General features: G+C 38.7%; 1 protein-coding gene and 1 long non-coding RNA gene across 3 annotated transcripts in view; one reads left to right on the top strand and one right to left on the bottom strand.

Annotated features, from left to right (window-relative positions):
* The window catches only part of LOC107499403, a 109665-nt gene that overhangs the window by 41156 nt on the left and 46710 nt on the right, over positions 1–21799 (bottom strand). The gene's annotated exons all lie outside the window — the stretch shown is intronic.
* The window catches only part of LOC107499402 (regulator of G protein signaling 7 binding protein), a 93759-nt gene continuing 87660 nt past the window's right edge, over positions 15701–21799 (top strand). Inside the window, exons 1-2 of one of the 2 annotated variants that reach the window (XM_016123525.2) lie at positions 15701–16550; positions 17432–17598. In XM_016123525.2, coding sequence (XP_015979011.1) covers positions 16386–16550; positions 17432–17598 — 332 coding nt within the window. In that variant the 5' untranslated portion in view covers positions 15701–16385. Of the gene's footprint in view, positions 16551–16719; positions 16837–17431; positions 17599–21799 lie in introns of those variants that run through there. The other variant, XM_016123526.2, reaches the window with a different exon arrangement.

Below are 21799 nucleotides of genomic sequence, written 5' to 3'. Positions count from 1 at the left end.
CAATAAGTGATTAATTTTTGAAAACAAGGAAAAATGTAAGGCTAAAATGAAAAGCAAGGCTACAAAACAGCATTCACACAATGTTGTGTTTAAAAAATGTATTAAAAATTTGTTTTTAAAAACATAAAAGACAGGAAAATACACCAATATGTTACCATTGGGGGTTTTTTTCTGAGTGTTAAGATTATAGATAAGGATATTCCTTTTATGTCATCTAATTTTTAAATTATGAGTGAGCTGTACTTCTTTTAACAATTTAATTGTAGATTATTTTAGGTTTTCTATATAGATAGAATAATTCCTTGCCAATCCTTATTCTTTTTATTTCTTATATTACCATGCTGACTAGGAACTCTAATTCAATGTTGAGTGCAAGTTGTGATGGCGGGCATCTTTGTAGTTTTTCTAATCTTAAAGGGAATGTTTTCAGGGTTTCAGTATTTTTTATTGCCTAGATTATTTGTAGACTATTTATGTTGAATAGCTGTCAAATTTTATCAGATAGTTTTATCTATTAAAATTATCACGTAATTTTTTTAAGCTGATAATATGAAAAATTACATGGACTGGTTTTCTTATATTAAATCAGCCTCTCATAGAAGGAATAAATCCAACTTGGTAATGATATAATAACTTTTTCATAAATTTTGATTGCTAACATTTTGTTTAGGGTTTTTGTACATGTTAATGAGTGAGACTGACCTATAATTTTTCTTTCCTGTACTATCCTTGTCGAAATTATACTAGTGTCATAAGTTAAATCAGAAATATTCCCTCCTTATCTACATTCTAGAATAGTTTAAGATTAGAATCATTTTTTCTTAAATGTATGGTAAAACTTGCTTCTAAAAGCACCTGGGGTTTGTACTTTTTCTCTGTGAAAAGAAATGTATCTTAATTTCTTAACGTAAAGTTTTCTAAAACTTTGGAGTGTATCAGTATAAACTTGTTTCTTATAGACCGTCTTCTTTATGTCTGCAACATCTGTGGTAATGATCTCTTTTTTAAATCACTAATAGTTAATATATGCTTCTCTTTTATTCAAGTTTGCCAGGTTTGCAAAATGTATTAATCTTGAAAAAAATTAACTTTAGTCTTATTGATCCTTTCTATTGTCAGTTTACCATTTCATTAATTGCTATTCTTACCTTTATTTTCTTCTTAATATTTTCTTAGAGGTTTTTTTCTCTGCTACTCTTTTTCTAAATTTTGACTTGGTTGGACATGTAGTTCATTTATTTAGCCTGTTTGTTTCTATATAAGCAATTAGGGCTCTAAATCATTCTCTAGATACTACCTTAGATGCACAAAACAACTTTTGATATAGAGTGCCTTTATATCATTCAATCTAAATATTTTTAAATTTCTATTATGAATTATTTGACATATTAGCTATTAGCAGTATGCTTTTTAACAATTTCAAAACATGGAATTTTTTAGTTATCTTTGTTTTTGATTTTTAACCTAATGGTATGATAGTCAAATAATAAAGCCTGAATGCTTCCAGTCCTTTGAAAATTGTTGAAACTTACTTTATTACTCGGTACGGAGTTCATTTTCCTAAATGTATATACATTCTGTAGTTGTAGAATACTGGGTATATATGTCAATTTATTGTCCTATACTGATCTACATTATTACTGATTTTTTAAAACAGTTTGATCTATTAATTACTGAGAAGGGTATGTTAAAATCTATTATGATTGTTTGTTTCTTCTTTTAAGTAAATTTTTGCTTATATATTTTGAGGTTATGCTAGCTAGCTTCCTAGTAAATTAAAGTTTTTACCACCATAGGGTGATTCTCACTTCACATTAGTGCCTCTTACTTTAAAGTCTATTTTTTCTGATACTAATAAATTTATTAATTATGGTTATTTGCACAGAATATAGTTTCTCATTTTTTACTTTCCACTTTTTGTATCTTTATATCTAAATGTCTCATAAATAGCATTTTTAAGCTTTTAATTTTAAAACAACTACAGATTTACAGGAAGTTGAGAAGATATTACAGAGAGGTTCTGTGTACCCTCACCCAGTTTCACCAATAGCTACATCTCACATAACCATAGCTCAATATCAAAACCAGAAAACTGACATTGATACAATGTGTGTGTGTAGATTTATGTCATTGTATCGTGTGTAGTTTTGTGTAATGCCACTGCCATTGAGATATAGAACTATTTCATCATCGCAAAGAGCTTAACGGCCAAATGTACAAAATGACTTAGCCAACTGATAGGTAGCCTTTGTCAGTGCTCTCCCCCTAGTGTGGCATGATGGCATAGAAACGAAGTGGCCATGTTGGCAGACATGTCCTAGGACTACATTCAGGAATGTCTGGATCTAGGGAAGCAAATATCAGTAGGGCCCTGTCTCTGCTTCCCTCTGTGGTGGCTTCCTAGAAAGCTTGTTAGGCAGGGTTTTTTTAATGTGGTAAAAAAAGGACTAGAGGAAGCTCCTGGTTCCCATCATTTACAGTTAGTAATTATAAAGAAGAGTTGGGATTTCTTTGCCTTGGTCTCCAGGCTAAATACTAAAAGGACATTGAGTCATGCCCCTACCTTGGACCAGTCACTATATCTAGGGGATGGATGCTTTGATTTCCAAAACTGGGTGGCAGGCCCACCTTTATGGTATAGGAAGTAGGACCCCATAACTGTAGGTCCCTATCCCTCTCTACCAGAATCATAAGGAGAGGAGTTCCTAAAAATCACTGCATCAGTGATTCTGATATATATACTGGGTTGAGAATCACTGTTCTAAACATTCTCCTGGAGAATCATCTGTTCTCAGGGCTTAAACTTTTATTTCTACCAGGAGGATTCTCAGACATATGTCTTGAACCCTAATCTCTACTGAATTTCAGACCTGGTGTTTACCAGTACCTGAAGGGTTTCTTCCCTAAAAATTCTCATTATCACCTCAATTTAACACATTTAAATCCAAGCTAATTATTTTCCCACCAAACCATCTTCTCCTCTGGATTTTGATATTTCAGGCAGCAGCCCCATTATTCTTCAGCCTCTAAATTTAAAACTCTGGAGACACTCTTAACACCTCCTATTGAGTCTTTTGTAATGTCTTCTACTACTTGTCATTTCCTTTCCTACTGGTACTTCTGATTACTTCTTATAGCAAATCTCCTTGTTCTAACCTCTATATTATCCATTCTATACAGTGATACCAGATTAATCTCAAAATATTGCTAGACTTTCACTTTCAAAATTAAAAATAAAATCCATTTTCTCTATTTATAAAATATAGTCCAATACTTAGCCTGGTATTTCAATATCTGTTATAATCTGGCTCCAACCCACTTTTCCAATCTACTTTATTATTTGCTTATACAAATCCTCTGATTTAGCCAAACTAATGTACTTACCATTCCCCATAAATACTATGCCCACTTGAACCCTCCTCTTGTGCTTCTGTTCATACTGATTCCCTTGCCTCAAATGCTTTCCCAACACTTTTCTCCTTTACTAAGTCCCATCTCTTTTCTTTACGACGCACCTCAAATTTCATTTCCCCTTGAAACCTTTCTTTACAGCTTCAGCAAAGTGCTGGCTCCTCCTCTGTGGGCACTCTGGCCACTACTTGTTTAGTAACAAAATGTGAGCTCCTCCCTTTTGTAGTCAAATAAGTCACTGTGTGCCACAAGCCAGCTCAGCTCTGCTCCTGGCTTCCGAGACTGTCCTAAGGCAGATAGAGAACTAAAAATCTCCAGATCCAAAATCAGTCTTGTTGCCAAAGGCCAGATGCTGGTGAAGGCAAGTTTGTGTACCAAAGTGGTCATTGAACTCCAGCTCTTCTCTGCTCCCAAGAATGTTGGCTGGGTCCATGCCACTGAACTTCTGTTTCAAATTTTTCTTCAGTTCTTTCTGGAAAATGGAGCCCAGTTCTGCATCTCAGCTCAATTTTCTGTGATGCCAGAATTTTGTTTCATTCTCATCAGTCTGCTTTCCTGTTTCTCTGTCTGCTGGGAGACTCACTCCCAGCAGACTTTGCTCACAGATGATACTTCCATCCTGTATGTAACTTATCATTTCTACTTCTGTTTCTCTGAGTTCCTGTTAGGCAGGGATTTACCTTATTTGACTTTGTGTCCTCAACAACTAGCACATAGTAGGTATGAGTCATGGGTTTTTTGAACAACAACAAAAAATCTTTGCTAACTAAATTAGACTTTCGTGAATATTTGGGGTAATATAAATCACACCAATTTCGTCCTGTCTTGCTGGACACAACATAATGGATGGTTAGTTACAGACAATCAGTTCCCCATCAAGGATCATTTTGCCTCATTCCAATTCTGTCTAGACTCTCTTCTTCCTTATCAGCTTCTACTAACTTCCCAGAATGCCTGTCAGGCATAAGTTATGACATTTAGCATTTGCCATCTTAGACTGATATCTGTTTGGATGACCCTGAGAATGGAAACTGTGTCACCTAATATCTTGGACTCTGTATTACAAAGCCTAGTGCCCTAAAAACGCCATTCCGAGTTTATTGCATAAAAGCGAAATGCTCCATTGTCTTTTAGTCTTGCAATGAAAAATTATCAGTCATTCAATATGAGTTTCTTATTCCTCAGTATATCCCTGGATTGGCCAGATTCAGAAGTTTCCTCCAGATGTGGAGTACTTCCAAGTCTACTTATCTAAGAACTTTTCATTGCAATTATAACTATAGGGTAGCAAAAATATATAGATTTATAAAAAGGAGTTATTAGCTGCTTTTGGTGTGTAAAAAATAGTCAAGTGATAATGAAACAAAGACCTTTCCTTTTGAAATTCCTAGATAAATCAACCTTTATTTCTGTATTACCTATTTTATGTCTCTTTCAGATCTAGTCTAAAAACCTATTGTTACACCTTTTCCCTTAATAATATTATCATATAAGGTAAGAATTATCTTATATCTGCTATTTGGACCACAAAGTCAACAGATTACTAAAGCCGCCATTTAATTTTAAAAGTAGCAGCTAGAGCCTCAATGAATTATTTAGATATAATAAGAAGGTATAATAAAGTTGCTTTTACTTTAATCAGGTTATTATTAGAGGTTAGTTTCAATTATCTTGACATAAGTGAAATTATTATGTACATTTCTGAAGGAAGGATGAAGGGACTAAATTATTTTTACCTGGATGGAAAAAAACTTGATAGATGACTTGATGTGACTTTTCACAGATGTAAAAAGAACAGTGGCCTCATTTTACCTATGGTCATGCAACAAATCAGTAGAGCTGGTGATGGACTCAGCGCTGGCAGTTTTGAAAAAGCCAGAGGTACTGCAGCTGCATTTGTTGCCAAACTGGAAGTCAGACACATTCTCCCTCTGCCAGACTACCAGAAGAGACATCAGATAAGTCCTTCCAACTTCCACAGAAATGGAGAGAGGACAGAATGAGCCAGACAGAAGGGACTGGAATCCATCCTAGTCTGATGTTGAAACCTTCATCTCACAGTCCGCTGGAAGGACTGTTTTATTCCCCCAATCCCCCTCTCACCCTGCCCAGGGAGGGAAAAAACCCTAGATCCTCTATGCCTTGGAATTAAGATACACTCTGCCAACCTAATTCTCTCTCCATTTTTGTCAGAGTTTAAAAGACTTAGCTACATCATCATATTGAAAAGGCAGTTTTTATTTTAACTCATCTATCTTACTGTAAGTCTGGCAACAAATGCTATTTATTTCCTATACTAAGAAAATGGAATTAAATTGCTCCAGGGAGAAATTTAAAATATACATAAAGAACAATGCCTTGACTTCAAAGTCTGTTGGGTGCTAGAACAGGTTATTGAAAGAAATTATAGAATCTTTTTCTAGAACCAGCCTTGAGGAAAAGAGACAAGCCAGGTCCTGAGCTGGCCTAGTGAGAGACTCTGAATGTCCCTTACCACCCTTGAATGCAACAGAATTTCAGTAACTGGGCTGGAAACTCAAGAGTTTAAATGCCTCAGTCCCAAAAGCCAGCTAATGGTGTTATTTTTCAGCCCTTTATTTATTCAAGATTTTATTAATACATAATATAACATTATATTATTATATAAGGTCCTAGATATTTTAAACTTGGATTTTATTTTCAGTTTTAAATTGAGATCAACAACCCTGAATTCTATTAAAGACTCTTAGATTATCTAGACTTTCCTCATTTGCAAAAATCAGTAATTTCCATTCATTTGCATCTTGGACTAAATTCTATCCTGAGGCCTTATTTTCTATAATTATGCCTTTTTATTAAAGTAACATCTGTCTTTTTCTTATCCGCTGGTTCTTCCTTTCTTTTTCAAACATATCCTTTAAAAGGCGAACACACACCAGAACCTGCCATTCTGTAACAACTGTTCCATCTCTGTCCTTATGCGTGCCTGCTTCTTCCATTTCTTAACCTTATTGCTTGCTCGGTTACAGCTTAGGGTTTACTCCTTCCATTCATTAGATACACCAAGCACAATGACTTCTTCTTGCCAAAAGGTATTTTCCTCCTTCATACCTCTGAGACAACATATGTCTCACTCCTTGAATGTGACTCCGCCTTTTGCTCTGTGACACTGAAGTTAATCCTTTCTTTTTTGGCTGTCTCCCTTTTCCATCCCTCTGCCGACTCTGCATTATCCCACCTCTTACCTGTAGACATTTCTCAGGACTAACTCTTCACCCCTCTGCCATTTTTCCTTTCTATACCTACTCCTTCCAAGAAACATATCCTTTCTCAAGGCTTCATTGACTCCTTTTTTTCTTCTGACTTTTAAATTAACATCTCCAGCCCTAACTTGTCTAATTGTCCAATTCTACCAGGAAAAGCTCCATTTTATAATTTCTCAGGCTAGGCAATTCAAATTCATCTTTTATTTCTCATTCCTACTTTGCCTATATTCTTCCTAACAGTAAGCAATATGGAAGCACACTCTTTCAGAGATGGTCCACACCCAATGAGGGCTACACATATAAGCGGGAGTTCTGGGATCATAGCGTGTGTGTGGAAGGGTTCATTACCAGTCTGTAGAGTATCAGTCTAAGGAGAGTCTTTGCTAAAACTGAATCAGTAGAAGCCTGAGGTAAGATCATCAAGAGAGAAAGTCAAATAGGCACAAATTTAAAAGTTCAATGATATCAAACTGGCCGGTATATGGAGAAACAGGTACTTTCAGAAGTATCCAGTATGAATGTAATTTGATATAGTCACTTTGGAAAGAAATTTCATCATGTTTCTTATAAATGTGAATGCATATACTCTATGACCCAGCAATTTTACTTCTTCATGTATACCTATGAAATATATGCCCTCGTATGAAGAGAGCATGCTTAGGAATTTATGGCAGCATTAATATTATTAAAATATTGGAAATAATCCAAATGTTATGACTAGGGAATGGTTTAGTAAACTGTGATTTATCTATTATTCTAGAATACTACGCGGAAGTACAAGATTGTGGTAGAGGTGCACTAATACAGAAGCTTCTCCAAAGACATAGCATTGAGGAGAAAGAAGGCATATTGCAGAATGACATACATATCATTTCTATAAATACATTTACATATATAAACAACACTGAAATACTACAATTGTGTAATAGAATATCTACACAGCAAACTGACAAGACGGATTATTTCTGGGGAAGCAGGAGAGGACTGAGGCCGGAATGGTGGTCGAAGAGGATTTTATCCTTATCTATAACATGGTTTTTTTAGAATAAGGGAAAGTTATGTTTGTATTAATTGTGTTATTATTAGAGACACAGAGAGGGAAAAAGAGAGAGAAAAGGAGAAAAAAGAGAATAAATGAGAGAAAGAGAGTGAGAGAGAGCAAGAGGGAGAAGGAGTACCAAGAGAAACCAGGGAATGAAGCAAAGGTAGGAAATGGAACGGCCAGAAATGAGCCAGCGCACTGAAGTATCAAACAGTTAAGAAACTGGTTCTGCAGACAGAGCCTGTCCACTGCAGTGTCCCTCCAACATGTCTTTCAGCATACTTGGCAGGTCTAGAAGTGTCCTTAAAGGAACCAAGTTGTACTGGAAGGAGTGGCCACTACGGACATGGTTGGTGGAACCAGTAGAAGAAAATAGGGCTAACAAAGCAGTAGCTGACTCATGTCTGGGTATGGTGTGGTACAGATTAGATTTAGAACAAAGCCATGGTTGGCTAGAAAGTTTAGTCAATGGGCAGGGGGTCTCAATAGAATCCATAGACAAGAGAGGCTAGAGTTCGGTCAGTGGGTACATACATGTCCTATGTACATAGAATGCATGAACTACACTACAGGGCTAGAGTTAGATGCAAATTTCAGAGATAATAGTCAATGAGTTTGTTTATTTCCATGGGAGATTGAAATACATGTTGCTTTTTCACCTGACTTTTAATTTGGATAGTTTAGATTGTTTTTCAGTCAGTCCTGTTGTGAGTTAATGGTTTTACCTAAAACTCTCTTAAATTTCTCCCTGATTCTTACCAGCATAGACAGGTTCCTTCTCCACTTGAAATATTACAATAGCCTGTGAAATGGCTTCACCATCTCTTCATTCCAATGCATCCTACATATTACTGCCAAATTAATTTTCTTAAAGCATCACTGGCCTCTTATTAATTCACTTAAGAAATGGCAGTGGTCCTCTTTTGACCATGATCTATCCCAACTCCTGTTTTGCTCTGAAAGCTCTAAGTAATGTGAACCATGACATTCTTAGCTAACATTATCTCCCACTCTACCCATGACTTGTATCTCTGATTCCTCAGAACACTGGAGTTCAGGCTCCAAGACTGTTCCATCGAAAGTATAGGATGTCAGTGGTAGAAATCAAATTAGTCCTCTGGTGTTTCAGCTTCCTGATGCGACCTCAAATCATGTACGTTATTGTCACCCAAAGAAAATTGATAGGTTTTCTTTGTTTCTGACCTACTATTCTCCTTCCTCTCCTAAACCAAAGGAACCAGGCCATTTATCCTACTTCCGTGACTTCGCTCACACCACTTTCACCCTAGTCTCTCTTCTTTCTCTTCAATTCAGGGCAGACTCTTCATGCAGGCCACTCTCGTGCTTTTGCTCCTGCTATTAGCCAACTCCACAAAAGCTCTCCCCACTACTCCATCTTTCCAGATTCTACATATACCTATTTCAGGTTGCATTTCTATCTGGTAGACTTTTCCAATAACTTCAGTCTAGAGAGGTTGATCCTGCTACTAAATTCCTCCAGTATGTATACATCAGAAAATAACACTAATATATATTTTATTGTTCTTCATAATTTCATGCATATGTGTTCATCTCCCCAGTGTAAATACCTTAGAAGAATCATATCTTTATTTTTATTGTAGTCTCTCTAGTCTTTAATGCAGTACCTTTTGTATAATAAACACTGAATAAATACTAGATGATGGATTGATCTGATGTATGCTCTTGTTCACAATTATTCTTTACAAATTAATCAGGATTTTTTTTCGGTGGCAAATAGTAGTAATTCAAATCAACTGACAATTTAAAAAGAATCTGGTTCATCTAACCAAAATTATAAGTAAAGTTTGACTTAAGGCAAAGCTGGATCCACTTGCTCAAATAATATTATTAAGAATCAATCTTTCTACAATTGTATCAAAAGCATAAAATACCTTGGAATAAATTTAATGAAGGAGGTAAAATACCTGTACACTGAAAACTACAAGACATTAATGAAACAAATTGAAAAAGGCACAAATAAATGATATTCTGTGCTCATTTATTGAAAGAGTTAACATTGTTAAAATGCCGATACTACCCAAAAGCAATCTGCAGATTCAGTGCAATTATATTTGAAATTCTAATAGCATTTTTCACAAAAATAGAACAAGCAATCCTAAAATTTGTGTGGTACCACAAAAGACAGGGAGGAGCCAAAGCAATGTGAAGAAGAACAAAGCAAGGCATCATGTTTCCCAATTTCGAACTATATTAAAAAGCTAGTAATCAAAACAGTAAGATATTGGCATAAAAACAGACACACAGATCAGTGGAACAGAATAGAAAGTCCAGAAATAGACCTACACAAATATGGTCAATTAACTTATGACAAAACAGCCAACAGTATACAATAGGACAGTCTCTTCTAAAAATGGTGCTGGGAAAACTGGACAGCCACGTGCTAAAGAATGAACCTGGACCATTATCCTACACCATAACAAAAATTAATTCAAAATGGATTAAAGACTTGAATCTAAGACCTGAAACCATACAACTCTAGAAGAAAACAAAGGTTGTAAGCTCCTTGATTTTAGCCTTGGCTATGATTTTTTAAATCTAACACCAAAACAAAAGCAACGAAAGCAAAAATAAGCAAATGGGATGATATCAAACTAAAAAGCTTCTATACTGCAAAGGAAACCATCTACAAAATGAAAAGGCAATCTATGGAGTGGGAAAAAAATATTTGCAAATCATGTAAAGGGGTTACTATTCAAAATATATAAAAACTCATACAACTCAATAGCAAAAAATCAAGCAATCCAATTATAAATAGGCAAAAGATCTAAATAGACATTTTATCCAAAGATGATACTCAGATGGTCAACATGTACATGAAAAGGTGCTTAACCTTATTAATCCTCAGGGAAATGCAGATTAAAACAAAATCAAATCACCTTACACCTGTTAGAAAGGCTATTAACAAAAAGACTACAAATAACAAGTATTGGCAAGGACGTAGAGAAAGGGATTGCTTGTGCATAGTCGGTGGGATTGCAAATTGGTGCAGCCACAGTAGAAAACGGTATGGAGGGTCTTTGAAAAGTTAAAAAGTAGGACTACCATATGATCTAGCCAGTCTACTTCTGCATTTGTTTAAAGAAAACAGAAACACTAACTCAAAGATACACACACACACACACACACACACATATACATAGAGTAGAATATTATTCAGCCACAAAAAGAATGAAATCTTGCCATTTACAACAACATGGATGGAACGTAAGGGCATTATGCTAAGTGAAACAGAGAACGATAAATACTGCATGATCTCATATATGTGTGGAATCTAAAAGGAAAAACTAAGCTCATAGATATAGAAAACAGATTTGTGGTTGCCAGAGGCAGGGGGTGAAATGGGTAAAAGAAATTGAAAGGTACAAACTTACAGTTATAAAATAAAAAAGTCATGGGTATGTAGTGTATAGCATAACAACCACACCTAATAATACTGTATTGAGTATTTGCAAATTGCCAAGAGAATCTTAGAAGTTCTCATCATGAGAAAAAAAAATTCTATATGTATGACATATTAGTTCAACTGACTGTGATCATTTTGCAATATATACAAATATTGAATCACTATGTTGTACAGCTGACACTAATATTATGTTGTATGTCAGCTGTACCTCAATAAAAATAAAAATAAAATCAATCTTTTTCTCTCCCTCTATTCTGATTTCCTCTGGGTTGGCTCTCAAGCCATCTGTTGACCATGAGTAACAAAAGCAGCCACCAGAAACTCCAGGCTTTCATCTTATCACCCTGGTAACCCAATGGAAATAAACTCTCAATATTAGTTTGAAATATATAAAATTGCATTTATGTAGGTCAAAAAATGCTGAATAATGGCAATTTCATGTTTCAACCTACTAGATCCAGAGAAATCCCCAAGGCCCAAAGTCTATTGGTTCAGCTTAGAATACCTACCCATTAACTAATCGTTATGGCCACTAGAGTGTAAGTGCTCTCATTGGCCAGGTCTGAGTCATATGCCTCCTCATTAGTCATGTGACAAAAAGTGAGAGGAGACTGATTTCTCAAAGGAAATTTAAGGTGTTATTAGAAAAAAAAAATGAAGAGAATAGAAACAGAGGAGGCAAAACACCAGATGCTCACTGTGCATATAATAGAATCCAAATGTGGAAATTTACCAGGAAGCTCACTTGCACACACTCCTTCTAAGGCCATATATTTAATGTTATGTTCACATTTTTGGATTCTTTTTCATTCTTAAAGAAGGGCCCCCAAATTATAGAAGCTTTAGGGCCAACAAAACCTGGAACTGCACCTAACAAAAAAATTCAAAATTGTTTGTAAAATTCATAAATAACTGTTCCCAATATATTGTACTTCCTCTTGTTTTTAGTGGAAATAAACCAATTATTAGATAGTTTATTCATTAAATTCTTTACAACAACATATCTTTTGACACTAACAAAAAATAACTTGATCATTCTCTTCAGATTTCCCAAACATCTCAGAACTCGTCATCTTAATATATTTTTCTTTGCCTCTGTCACAGACCAACACAGATGAGGTCCTTTTTTATATATTTACCCCTCCTTGAACATTATTCCCAGATGAAAACTGCCTCCTACTACTATATCCTTTCATGAGAGGCCAATCCAGTTTGAGACGTGCATCTCTGTGTCCCACTGTGGTTCTTTATAGCAGCGGTCCCCAACCTTTTTGGTGCCTGGGACCAGTGCTCCTATGGGAATCGGAGGCCTGCTGATCTGAGGTGGAGCTGAGGCGGTGGTGCTAGCGCTGGGGAGCAGCTGCAAATGCAGACGAAGCTTTGCTCCCTCGCTGGTTGGCCACTCACCTGCTGTGGTGCCCGGTTCCTAATAGGCTACAGACTGGTACCTGGTACTGGTCTGCGGCCCTGGAGTTAGGGACCCTGCTTTATAGCATCGTTTTGAAAAAATTTACCAAGTCGCTCACATTCACTCTAAACTAATATTCATATTTTTAAAAATTCCAAATCAAAATGAGTTCTCTAAAATTACCATAGAGATAACATGAACCATAAGGTGGATCTTCTATTGAAGTGAATCTAGGATGGGACTTGGGTTGAAGCCATATACCTATAGAGGACCCATTATCGGGGCTGTACCAAAACTGAGTTTGGATAACCAGAAAACATGACTTTGTTGGGCTCTCCAACAGCATTTACCCTTCTATTTGGCAGTCAGACAGCCCCAGGAATGTAAATTCATGCTGTTTTGAATGTGGAGGAAGGTGAGGGAACTCAGCCTGCCTGCTGCTATTCTGATTACAGCATTTGTCCCTGGGAGAGACAGCTCTGGGTTGGATTCTATTTTTCTCCCCTTTCGGGAAAATGGTTTGGGCTGCTTATCAGGGAAGGCCAAGGGGCATCTACAAATGACAGTTTCTGCTTAATCCCCCAGCAGGTTTCCAAATCTGTAGTCCTTCAGACGCTTACTGGGTTTGACCTATTTATCCCTGCTCTCCACCTCCTGAAAGAAATATGGTATAGAAACAGAGCAGCACAATGATAGTTTTTTTTTTTTAATCTCTTTTAATTTGTTGAAATTGTCTCTAGGCAGAAGAAGGGGGGAGTAGAAACCAGATGGTTGTAGCTAGAGTAGAAACCTACTACTGAGGAATTTGAGATACTCAAATCTGGTGACAGTTACTATTTCCCTATAGGAAAAAGAGATAAAATAACAGAGTAATGCCAAAAGATGTCCAGAAGCCTGACCTCCAGTGTCCTGTTTTCTCTATCCTATGTGCACACACATGTAACATGCAAACTCTTTTCCTTTAATTCTCCAAAGTACCATCAACCTTGGGCTAGAGCAGACTTTTCTTTAGTCTGGTGCTGGTGGTGGGGTCATCAGTAGTAACAAAAGGGGCTTCAATTATAGGACTTAGACAATTTACAAATGAGTATTACCCACTCTTCCTTAAAGCCCCTTAGCACCCCTATACCCTTCTCAGCATCCCCCGCATTCACTAAATCTCATAGAATCACCTAATGTGTTCCTCAACCTCTCCTTTCTATACACATGAAGTGGAAAGAAAATTGAGGCTGAGGGAAAGAGGAACAGTTGGAGAACTGGCTAAGAGTTAACCATTTCTATCTTTCTATACGGGGAGATTCAGCCAACAGAAAAGCCCAGACAGTCTCTGGGCCTTGAAACACCTGGAAAATAGCAGCACACCAAGGTAGGGGATGGTGGCCGATGCCTCCCTTCTGGACTCTTTGTTAGGGAAAATTGAATCTCAAATCTTTTATGAAGTACTGTGCAAATGCAGCTGCTGCTATCCAGCCTATTAGGTTTTGTCCCTCTTCCATCAAATACAACCAACTCTCCAACTTTAACTAGTTAACCTACAGTTCAATTCTGATATTAACTCCCCAGAGCTAATATCTGAAGACTCCACAGGTTTAGGGGCTCAGTTCCACAAGAATGCCTTTTCTTCATAGACCAATCACAAGTGGAGTCCCCAGGTTACCCACATTTCTATCTGACTTGGCTACAAATTGAGGGGTTCCCACAAACCCCGCTCAGATTCAATAATTTGCTAGAATGACTCCAGAGCATGTAAAACTCTTTCCTTAGCTGTTTACTACAAAGAATACAACTCAAGAATAGCCAAAGGAAAGAGATGCATAGGGCAAGGTGTGGGAAGGGGGGTGCAGAGCTTCCATGCCCTCTCTCGGCATGCCACCCTCCCAGCTACTCCATGTCTTCAACCCAGAAGCTCCCTGAACCTCATCAATTAGGGTGTTTTGTGGAGGTTTCATTATGGCTTTTCATGACTAAATCAATCTCCAGCCCCTCTCCCCTCCCCAGAAGCTGGGGGGTTGGGCTGAAAGTTCCAGACCGCTAATCAAGGCTTGCTCTTTCTGGTGAGAAAAAGCCTACCCTTATCATTTAGGAAATTCCGAGTTTTAGGAGCTATGTGCCAGGAACAGGGGACATAGACTAAATATCTTTCTTATTATACCCCAGTGCCTTGTTATGTTTACCTGGCTTGTAAAAAAAATTCTAGACACCCTCCTTAGGATTTTATCCTTTCTGGCTCCAGCTGGTACCCCCTTTCTCTGTATACTCTTTGTATCCACTTAAGAGATTGACCAGGAACCTCTGATTTGTTCTTCATTAGGCTTTTCAACACACAATTAGTTCCCCTATGGCAGACCTCTTTATCTGTTGCCTCCAAATAAATTATTCACAGGAACAAGCGTTCTCAGAGCCTTGGAACTGAATACCCACTCTACCTCTCTTCCTCCAAGAAGACTCAGGCTGGAAGTGGTAAAGGAGGACTTAAATGGTCCAGGAACTCATTCCCAGTCCTTCCACACAGGCATCTTTTCCATTTTTTTTTTTTTGTGGGGTGGGGGTGGGGCATGGGGGAGGCACCTCCATTGACCTCTGGGTCACTGATGTCCCATAAAGGAGAAGAGGGTCATTTTGAGTGAACAGGGAGGCCTGCTGGCTCTTACTTGCTTAAGTCTCCACTGGGAAACTCAGAGCTGGGGATCTTGAGATGCTGGAATGCAAGACCAAGAACTTTACTAATTAATATAGGATGAGATTTTGACTGATGGCCTCTGTGCATTTTGCCGCCCTGGCTTCCAGTTTCCCTCTTCACACACAGTGAAGACAAAAGCGCAACAACAACAAAACCTCAAGGAAACAAAGCTTTCCTCCTATGTTAGCAAGAGATCCTTTGAAGCAAAAACCTCACTCCCTCCTAGGTTTGGGCTTTGATAATCTGTGGCCCCAGGCCGTCTCTGATAGTGAAGGCCTCAAGGCCACACTGGTTGATTTGAAATTCCTGTTTAGGTCCCAGCATGTGACAATGTGCTCCACTCTGATGACACTTTTCGTTTCTAATAATAGAGCAGATGAAGTAATATTGCAATTGATGTTCCCGGGGATTTGATTGGATAAGTGCATAAACTGTGGAGGGGAAAGGGGGTTGTATGGATGGATCACATTAGTATTCCGGCCCTATCAATGTGCTGAGACGTGAACAACGTCAGCCGGACCGACTCCCTGCGTCTGCCAGTCCCGCCACAGATTCATTTGGGATCCTCAAACAGACAAGCCCATAGAGACGAGGGATCAAGGCAGCCGATTAGAGCCAATTGCCTGCTTCGGGGACTGTCAGCCCTTCTAGGCCTGGCAACGGTGAGGGAGGGGAAAGAAGAACCCAGCACCGCTCCGGGAAGACACTGAAGCAAGAGCGACACTCGCCCCCCCTTCTGCCCCGCCACCTTGCAGCACAGGTTTTGAAAGCTGCTCCCCCATCTGAATGGAAACTCAGAACCGCCGGGCGGCGCGTTCCTTCTGGCCCAGCCTTGCAATCTATGTCGAGGGGAAGGTGGTGCGAGCCCACACCAGCGCCCAGCTCCCGGGACAGGGCCAGCAATGCTGCTGAGCAGAACTTGACCGAGCCCCTTCCTCACTGCTAGTTGAAGCGATGCTGCACGGCACAGCCAGAGCTTCTCCAGCTCTCCTTCAAGCTGAAGGTTACCCACCCGTACAGCCAGCCCCAACCCTGTGAGTGCCGCGCCTTGGGTCCTCGCTCCGGCTGCTTGGCGGCGGCGCGCAGGGCAACCACCGGGCCGCCCGCGCCGGGGCGCACTGCACCAGCGGCTTCGGCTTGGTGGATGTGTATGCATGAGTTCTGCACCGAATGGGCGCAAAAAGCGCCCCAGCCGGTCCACCCGCTCCTCGATCTTTCAGATCAGCAAGTCCCAGCTGCAGAGCGGGGAGTGGGAACGCAGGGGCAGCGGCTCCGAGAGCGCCCACAAAACCCAAAGAGCCCTGGACGACTGCAAGATGGTAGGTGAAAACTGCGCTTTTTTTTTTTTTTTTTTTTTCTCTGGAGAGGAGGTGGGGGAATCATGTATGTTAATCGTTGGTCTGAGTGCCAGCCACTCCCCTGCCCTCAGCTCCTCCATGCCGATCGTGTGCACATGCACTATTTTTAAATCTGCAGTTCTCCAGATTCGGGGTGATGCCCAGGTCATAATGGCCCCACAAAGAAGTGCCACGGCAAGGGTCTTGGGATCGGCAGCTATAAGTCGTGCCTCTACCGGCTCTGAGAACGGTGGATGCGAAAGACACGGTGAACTGGCTTGCTCACCGGGAGGGAAGGGATGAGGTGGTGGGGGTGCTGCTTGGTGGGGAGACGGTAACAAACAAACCCAAACAGAGCGCACGGGGCGCTGCGGAAGGGACGAAGGTTCCAGCGCAGAGACTGTGCGGTTCTGTGGCCCCACAAGAGGTGAATGTTTTGCTTGTTACAACCTACCTTTGGCCTTTATTCTCACGCAACTTCAAATCCATATCCTAGCTGTAACAGAGGGGAGCATTCTATGGGAGAGTTCCCAGCATCTCTTTCTAGTGGCCTGGGAGTGGCAATGATAACGTTCCAAATATGCTCTTTCTTGTTCTTCAGAAACTGAGTCCGAAAGGGTGGGGGTGAGTAGGTCTGGAAACAGAGCTTCCATGCATGACCAGACTTACCGATGAAAAATAAACACTTGCCTTGGACAAAGAATTTACCATCTTTGTGCCTTAATAATCTTTTAAACAATTCGTAAAAGCTGGAGATGGAGGAGAGTGGGCATTCAAGTGTCAGTGATAGACCCTGTTTATGTACACCGAAATAGGACATTTTCTGATAAGTGTTTTATGAAAGAAACTCCCTTCTTTTCCAGCTTGTCCAAGAGTTCAACACACAAGTGGCTCTGTACCGAGAGTTGGTCATTTCTATTGGGGACGTCTCGGTCAGCTGCCCCTCACTCCGGGCAGAAATGCACAAGACAAGAACCAAAGGCTGTGAAATGGCCCGCCAGGCACACCAAAAACTTGCTGCCATCTCAGGGTAGGAGACTTTTGGAATTATTTGGCAATTTATATACAGGATGCATGCATGCTTGCAGCTATTTATGATGGCCAAGGCCTCAGAGATGAACTCTGCATATCTGAGGTTTTAACCATTTACCCTGAAGTTAGGATTCTCTAGAGAGCTATAAACAAAGTATAGGCCTAATCAGAATCAAGGGTAGTATAATTCTTGTCTATATATTGAAGATTTAGGTCAGAGTGATTTTTCTAAAAAAAAAAAAAAAATTTAACTTTTAATATGCTGACCACATATTGGAATTTAAAGCTCAATATTTTTTTGAAGAATGTTTGGACATCGAGCTGAACTTAAATCATTATGCCTATTTTGTCATCTGCTCCTAAACATCTACTGCACAAAAGCCCTGTGTAGTAGAGAGAAATCTTTGGTAAATCCCAGATTTGCTAAACTATTTATAGCATGAGATAAATTCCTATGATATCATTTAAAATAAAATCCCTAAAATAAAGTCTTGGATATAAATTACTCTCTTCACTGTAGTATATAAAAAGGAAGTTGTATTTTTGTTTGAAATTTCTTGTGCCTTATGGGGGGATATAATTGACATATAACATATTAGTTTCAGGTATATTACAATGATTTGATATTTATATATACTCCAAAATGATCACCACAGTAAGTCTACTTAACATCTATGTCTGTACAAAGTTAATTTTTTTTTCTTGTGATGAGAACTTTTAATATTTACCCTCAGCAACTTTCAAATATGTAATTTGATATTATTAACTGTGGTTATCATACTGTACATTACATCTGAAAAGGAAGTTTTAGCATAAGAAAACTTTATAAAGGTTGGGAAAATTCACAAATCTAAGTAAACCTAAGCTGTTTATGCCCCTCCTCCCAAATATTTTTATTATATTTTTGGATTCCCAAGCTCGTTTTAGGCGATATTATAGTAAATGAAAACCTCTCTCCTGGGACTCCACTTTTTCCTGATTTCTCAATATTGGGAGAACAGTTAGTCATGGATTTTGTTAATAGGTCATATTTTTAGATAATTACATACAGAAAGGAAAGAGGACTTTTTATACAAATACATTAGGTGTTTGATTCAGTCTGGATATAGCCTTTATCTGTTTATCTGTGCAAAAATGGCTTTATAACAATAGAAGTACAAGTTAGTCAGACTCAGTGCTGTTGCAGAATGATCACTTTCAGAAATTATCACTTATTTACCTATTTGAAAGAATCAGTCTTTGCCATCTTTAATGCCGATAATACATATAGTGATTATTATCGAGATACAAAGATTTGAAAGCCATGTGTTGCCTCTCTTAAGAACTACTTTACATTTGACAATAGGCATTTTATATCATGAAAATAGATTCCCTGTGCTAATCTCCTTGAAGTGAGAGAAAAATAAAAATTACAAACCTATTTTATTATTAGAAATACTGAGTAGCCTTATTCTTTTCTGTTTTAACAGTTATAGTGTACTTAACAGGAAGTGAATGTAGGGGGTAGAGAGGAATTAAATGTTTCAGGAATTGGGAGAAGAAATGCAGCTGTGATACAACCCTGACAAGAAGGGAGGAAAAACAATCCAAAACACAAAGGGGAATAGTGATGGATTTAAAATGATAGAAGAAACAATGATTCAGAAGGAAAAACAGGTTTAGAAAAGATACTTTTATGCTCAGGGCTAAGGAGTAGCATCTTTGTAAACTGTGTCCAAGAGTATCCTATGGGGTTATAGCCAGGATCATTTTAAGTTGGAACTAAAATTGATGACATGTTCTAATCTGAAGAGGTGGACTGGAGAAATAAACGAGTTTGATTTAGCCTATTTGGCTACACATGTAAAATGCAGGTTCTTCTAAATGTTTAGGAAACAAAGAGCCTGAAACTAAGTTAAGTTACATACTCAGGTGTTTGTAGCACTTCCCTCTTGTTTACATGTTATCTGAGGTTGATGTTATTGGAGGCAGTTTTATTAGAATTAGAAACTGTTGTTCTTAGAGCTTTGCAAAGGTAAGGCCAACTCTACAAAATGTTCTGGGATAGAATTTTAAACATTATTCTCCTTAAAGTAATAACCGAATACAGTTTAACCTTCTTTCTAAAAACTGACAGCAATAAAATTGAAGGAAATCCCGTTAGCTCCTCACCATCTGGCCCCATTAATGAAGGATGTAATTTCCCTTGGTGGAATTATGTTCCTGATGCTTCTAGTTATGTGGGCTCTCACTTCCACATTGATGTGGAGGCTGGTAGGGAGACTATAAGATTCATTTTAACATTTGAAGCAGGGTTAAGGAAAGCAAAGGTTCTTGGGGAATGTGTAGTGAGAAAGATTGAATTTCTTGAGAGTCTATTATTTGCTAGCACAACCCAGATAATTCATAGAATAATCCTCTGAGGGAGAGATAATCTTTATCCTACAAATAGGTCTCAGAGAGGTTAAGGAACTTGCCCAAAGTCACACACCTAAAAAGTGGCACAATTTTGCTTTGGCCCTATGTTTGCTTGCTTCTGAAATTCATGCTCTTTCTTCTATATAATACTGCCATTCAGAAAGGTATTATGTAAAAAGGAATGAAGTACTGAGACATGCTAACATATGGATAAACCTCAAAAAAAGTATGCTATATGTAAGACGACAGTCACAAAATACCACATGTTATATGATTTCATTTACATGAAATGCTCAGAGAAAGCAAATCTGTAAGAAACAGAAAGTAGATTAGTCGCTGCCTAGGGCTGGGGGTGGGAACAGGGAGTGATTGCAAATGAGCTTGAGGGATCTTTTTGGGGTGATGGAAATGTTCAAAATTAAATTGTGATGGTTGTGCAACTGTAGATTTACTAAAAATCATTGAATTGTACTAAAAAAGTGTGTGAATTTTATGGTATGTAGAGTATACCTCAATAAGTGTTTTCTTAAAAAGATATGATCACCATCACCATAATTAACACTTGCTTGTTGTAGAATTTGTTCTTTTCTACACATGTAGCATTTAGCAAAAGCAATATGAGCTATAGGGGATAGGGAAAAATAAAACTTGGCACTCCACGCAGTCATCAAAATGCCTGTCTGATAGCTCGCATCTAAGCACCAGTGTTTGCTCTGTGTAAGAATACAGGTAGGGGAAAGGAGTAAATGAATTTGCTAATTTCTTACCAACACAGACTACTCATTTCTCATCTAACATCCGGCTTTTGGGCCAGAAGGAGACAGGGTGAAGGTGGAGAGGGTGAAAAGAGGATGAGTCAGGATAAATAGGAAGAGAAAAAACAATGCTTTCAAATTAACAAACTGCAGATGGCTCCAGCCCTTGTGTTCCTAACCAATTGAAACCCTCAAGGGCTGGTGACCACAAAATAGGAAAACTCAGTGTTTTTTACTGACTGGCGACAGGTTAGAAGGTCATCTTCATACACACTATCAAAACACTTTCTCAAATTATGTTTAGATCAACGGAAGTTCGGACACGGCCTTTTCTTTCAAAGGCATCTGATGTTTTCCGGACTGAGCCAGCCAGGTGACTCTAACGTCTCCTCTGACTGCCTTGATTTACCATGGTTACTGTACCTTTACAATGTTGATCTTCTCCTAGATATTAAAGCTAAGAGGACTTTAAATATCACTTGGTAGGGTGCTCCCCAAACATGTTTTAGCAGCAATATCTCCCCCTTCAATAAGCGCAGAAAGCCAGATTTATAAGGACAAAGTGGCATTGTTTGGTACTGCTTGTGTGTGTGTGTGTGTGTGTGTGTGTGTGCGCGCGCGCGCGCGCGCGCACGCGTGCACACGCGTGCACACGCATACAAAGGTAGGTGGCTGTCTGGGCCCGGTCTCTGTGGACTTCCTTCCTGTAATGACTTCTGAGAACTTGGAAGAATCCCTAGGACTCCATGGCACAGAAAGTACTGATCTAGCACAATTACCTTGTTTGTATTTGAGGAATCTGACATTTAGAGGATTTAGGTGACTTTAGAGACAACTTGGGCAAGCATACGTGAACATTTTGCAGTCAGGCCTGGACTGAATCCTGTCTTTTGTGACCTTGATGGAATTATATTTAACTCTAAACCTCAGTTTGCTCATCTATAAACTAGGTGACATGTTCACTCATGTAGTAGTTGAGAGGATTAAGGGAGCCACATATGTGATGCTTTGCCTACCTATGGCACTCTGCCAGTCCGAGGCTGCCCT

This window comes from Rousettus aegyptiacus, unplaced genomic scaffold (assembly GCF_014176215.1).
Source record: "Rousettus aegyptiacus isolate mRouAeg1 unplaced genomic scaffold, mRouAeg1.p scaffold_m13_p_8, whole genome shotgun sequence".
Classification (NCBI taxonomy): Eukaryota; Metazoa; Chordata; class Mammalia; order Chiroptera; family Pteropodidae; genus Rousettus; species Rousettus aegyptiacus.
Note: the sequence above shows the minus strand (reverse complement) of the source record. Positions and strands in the feature narration are given on the sequence as shown.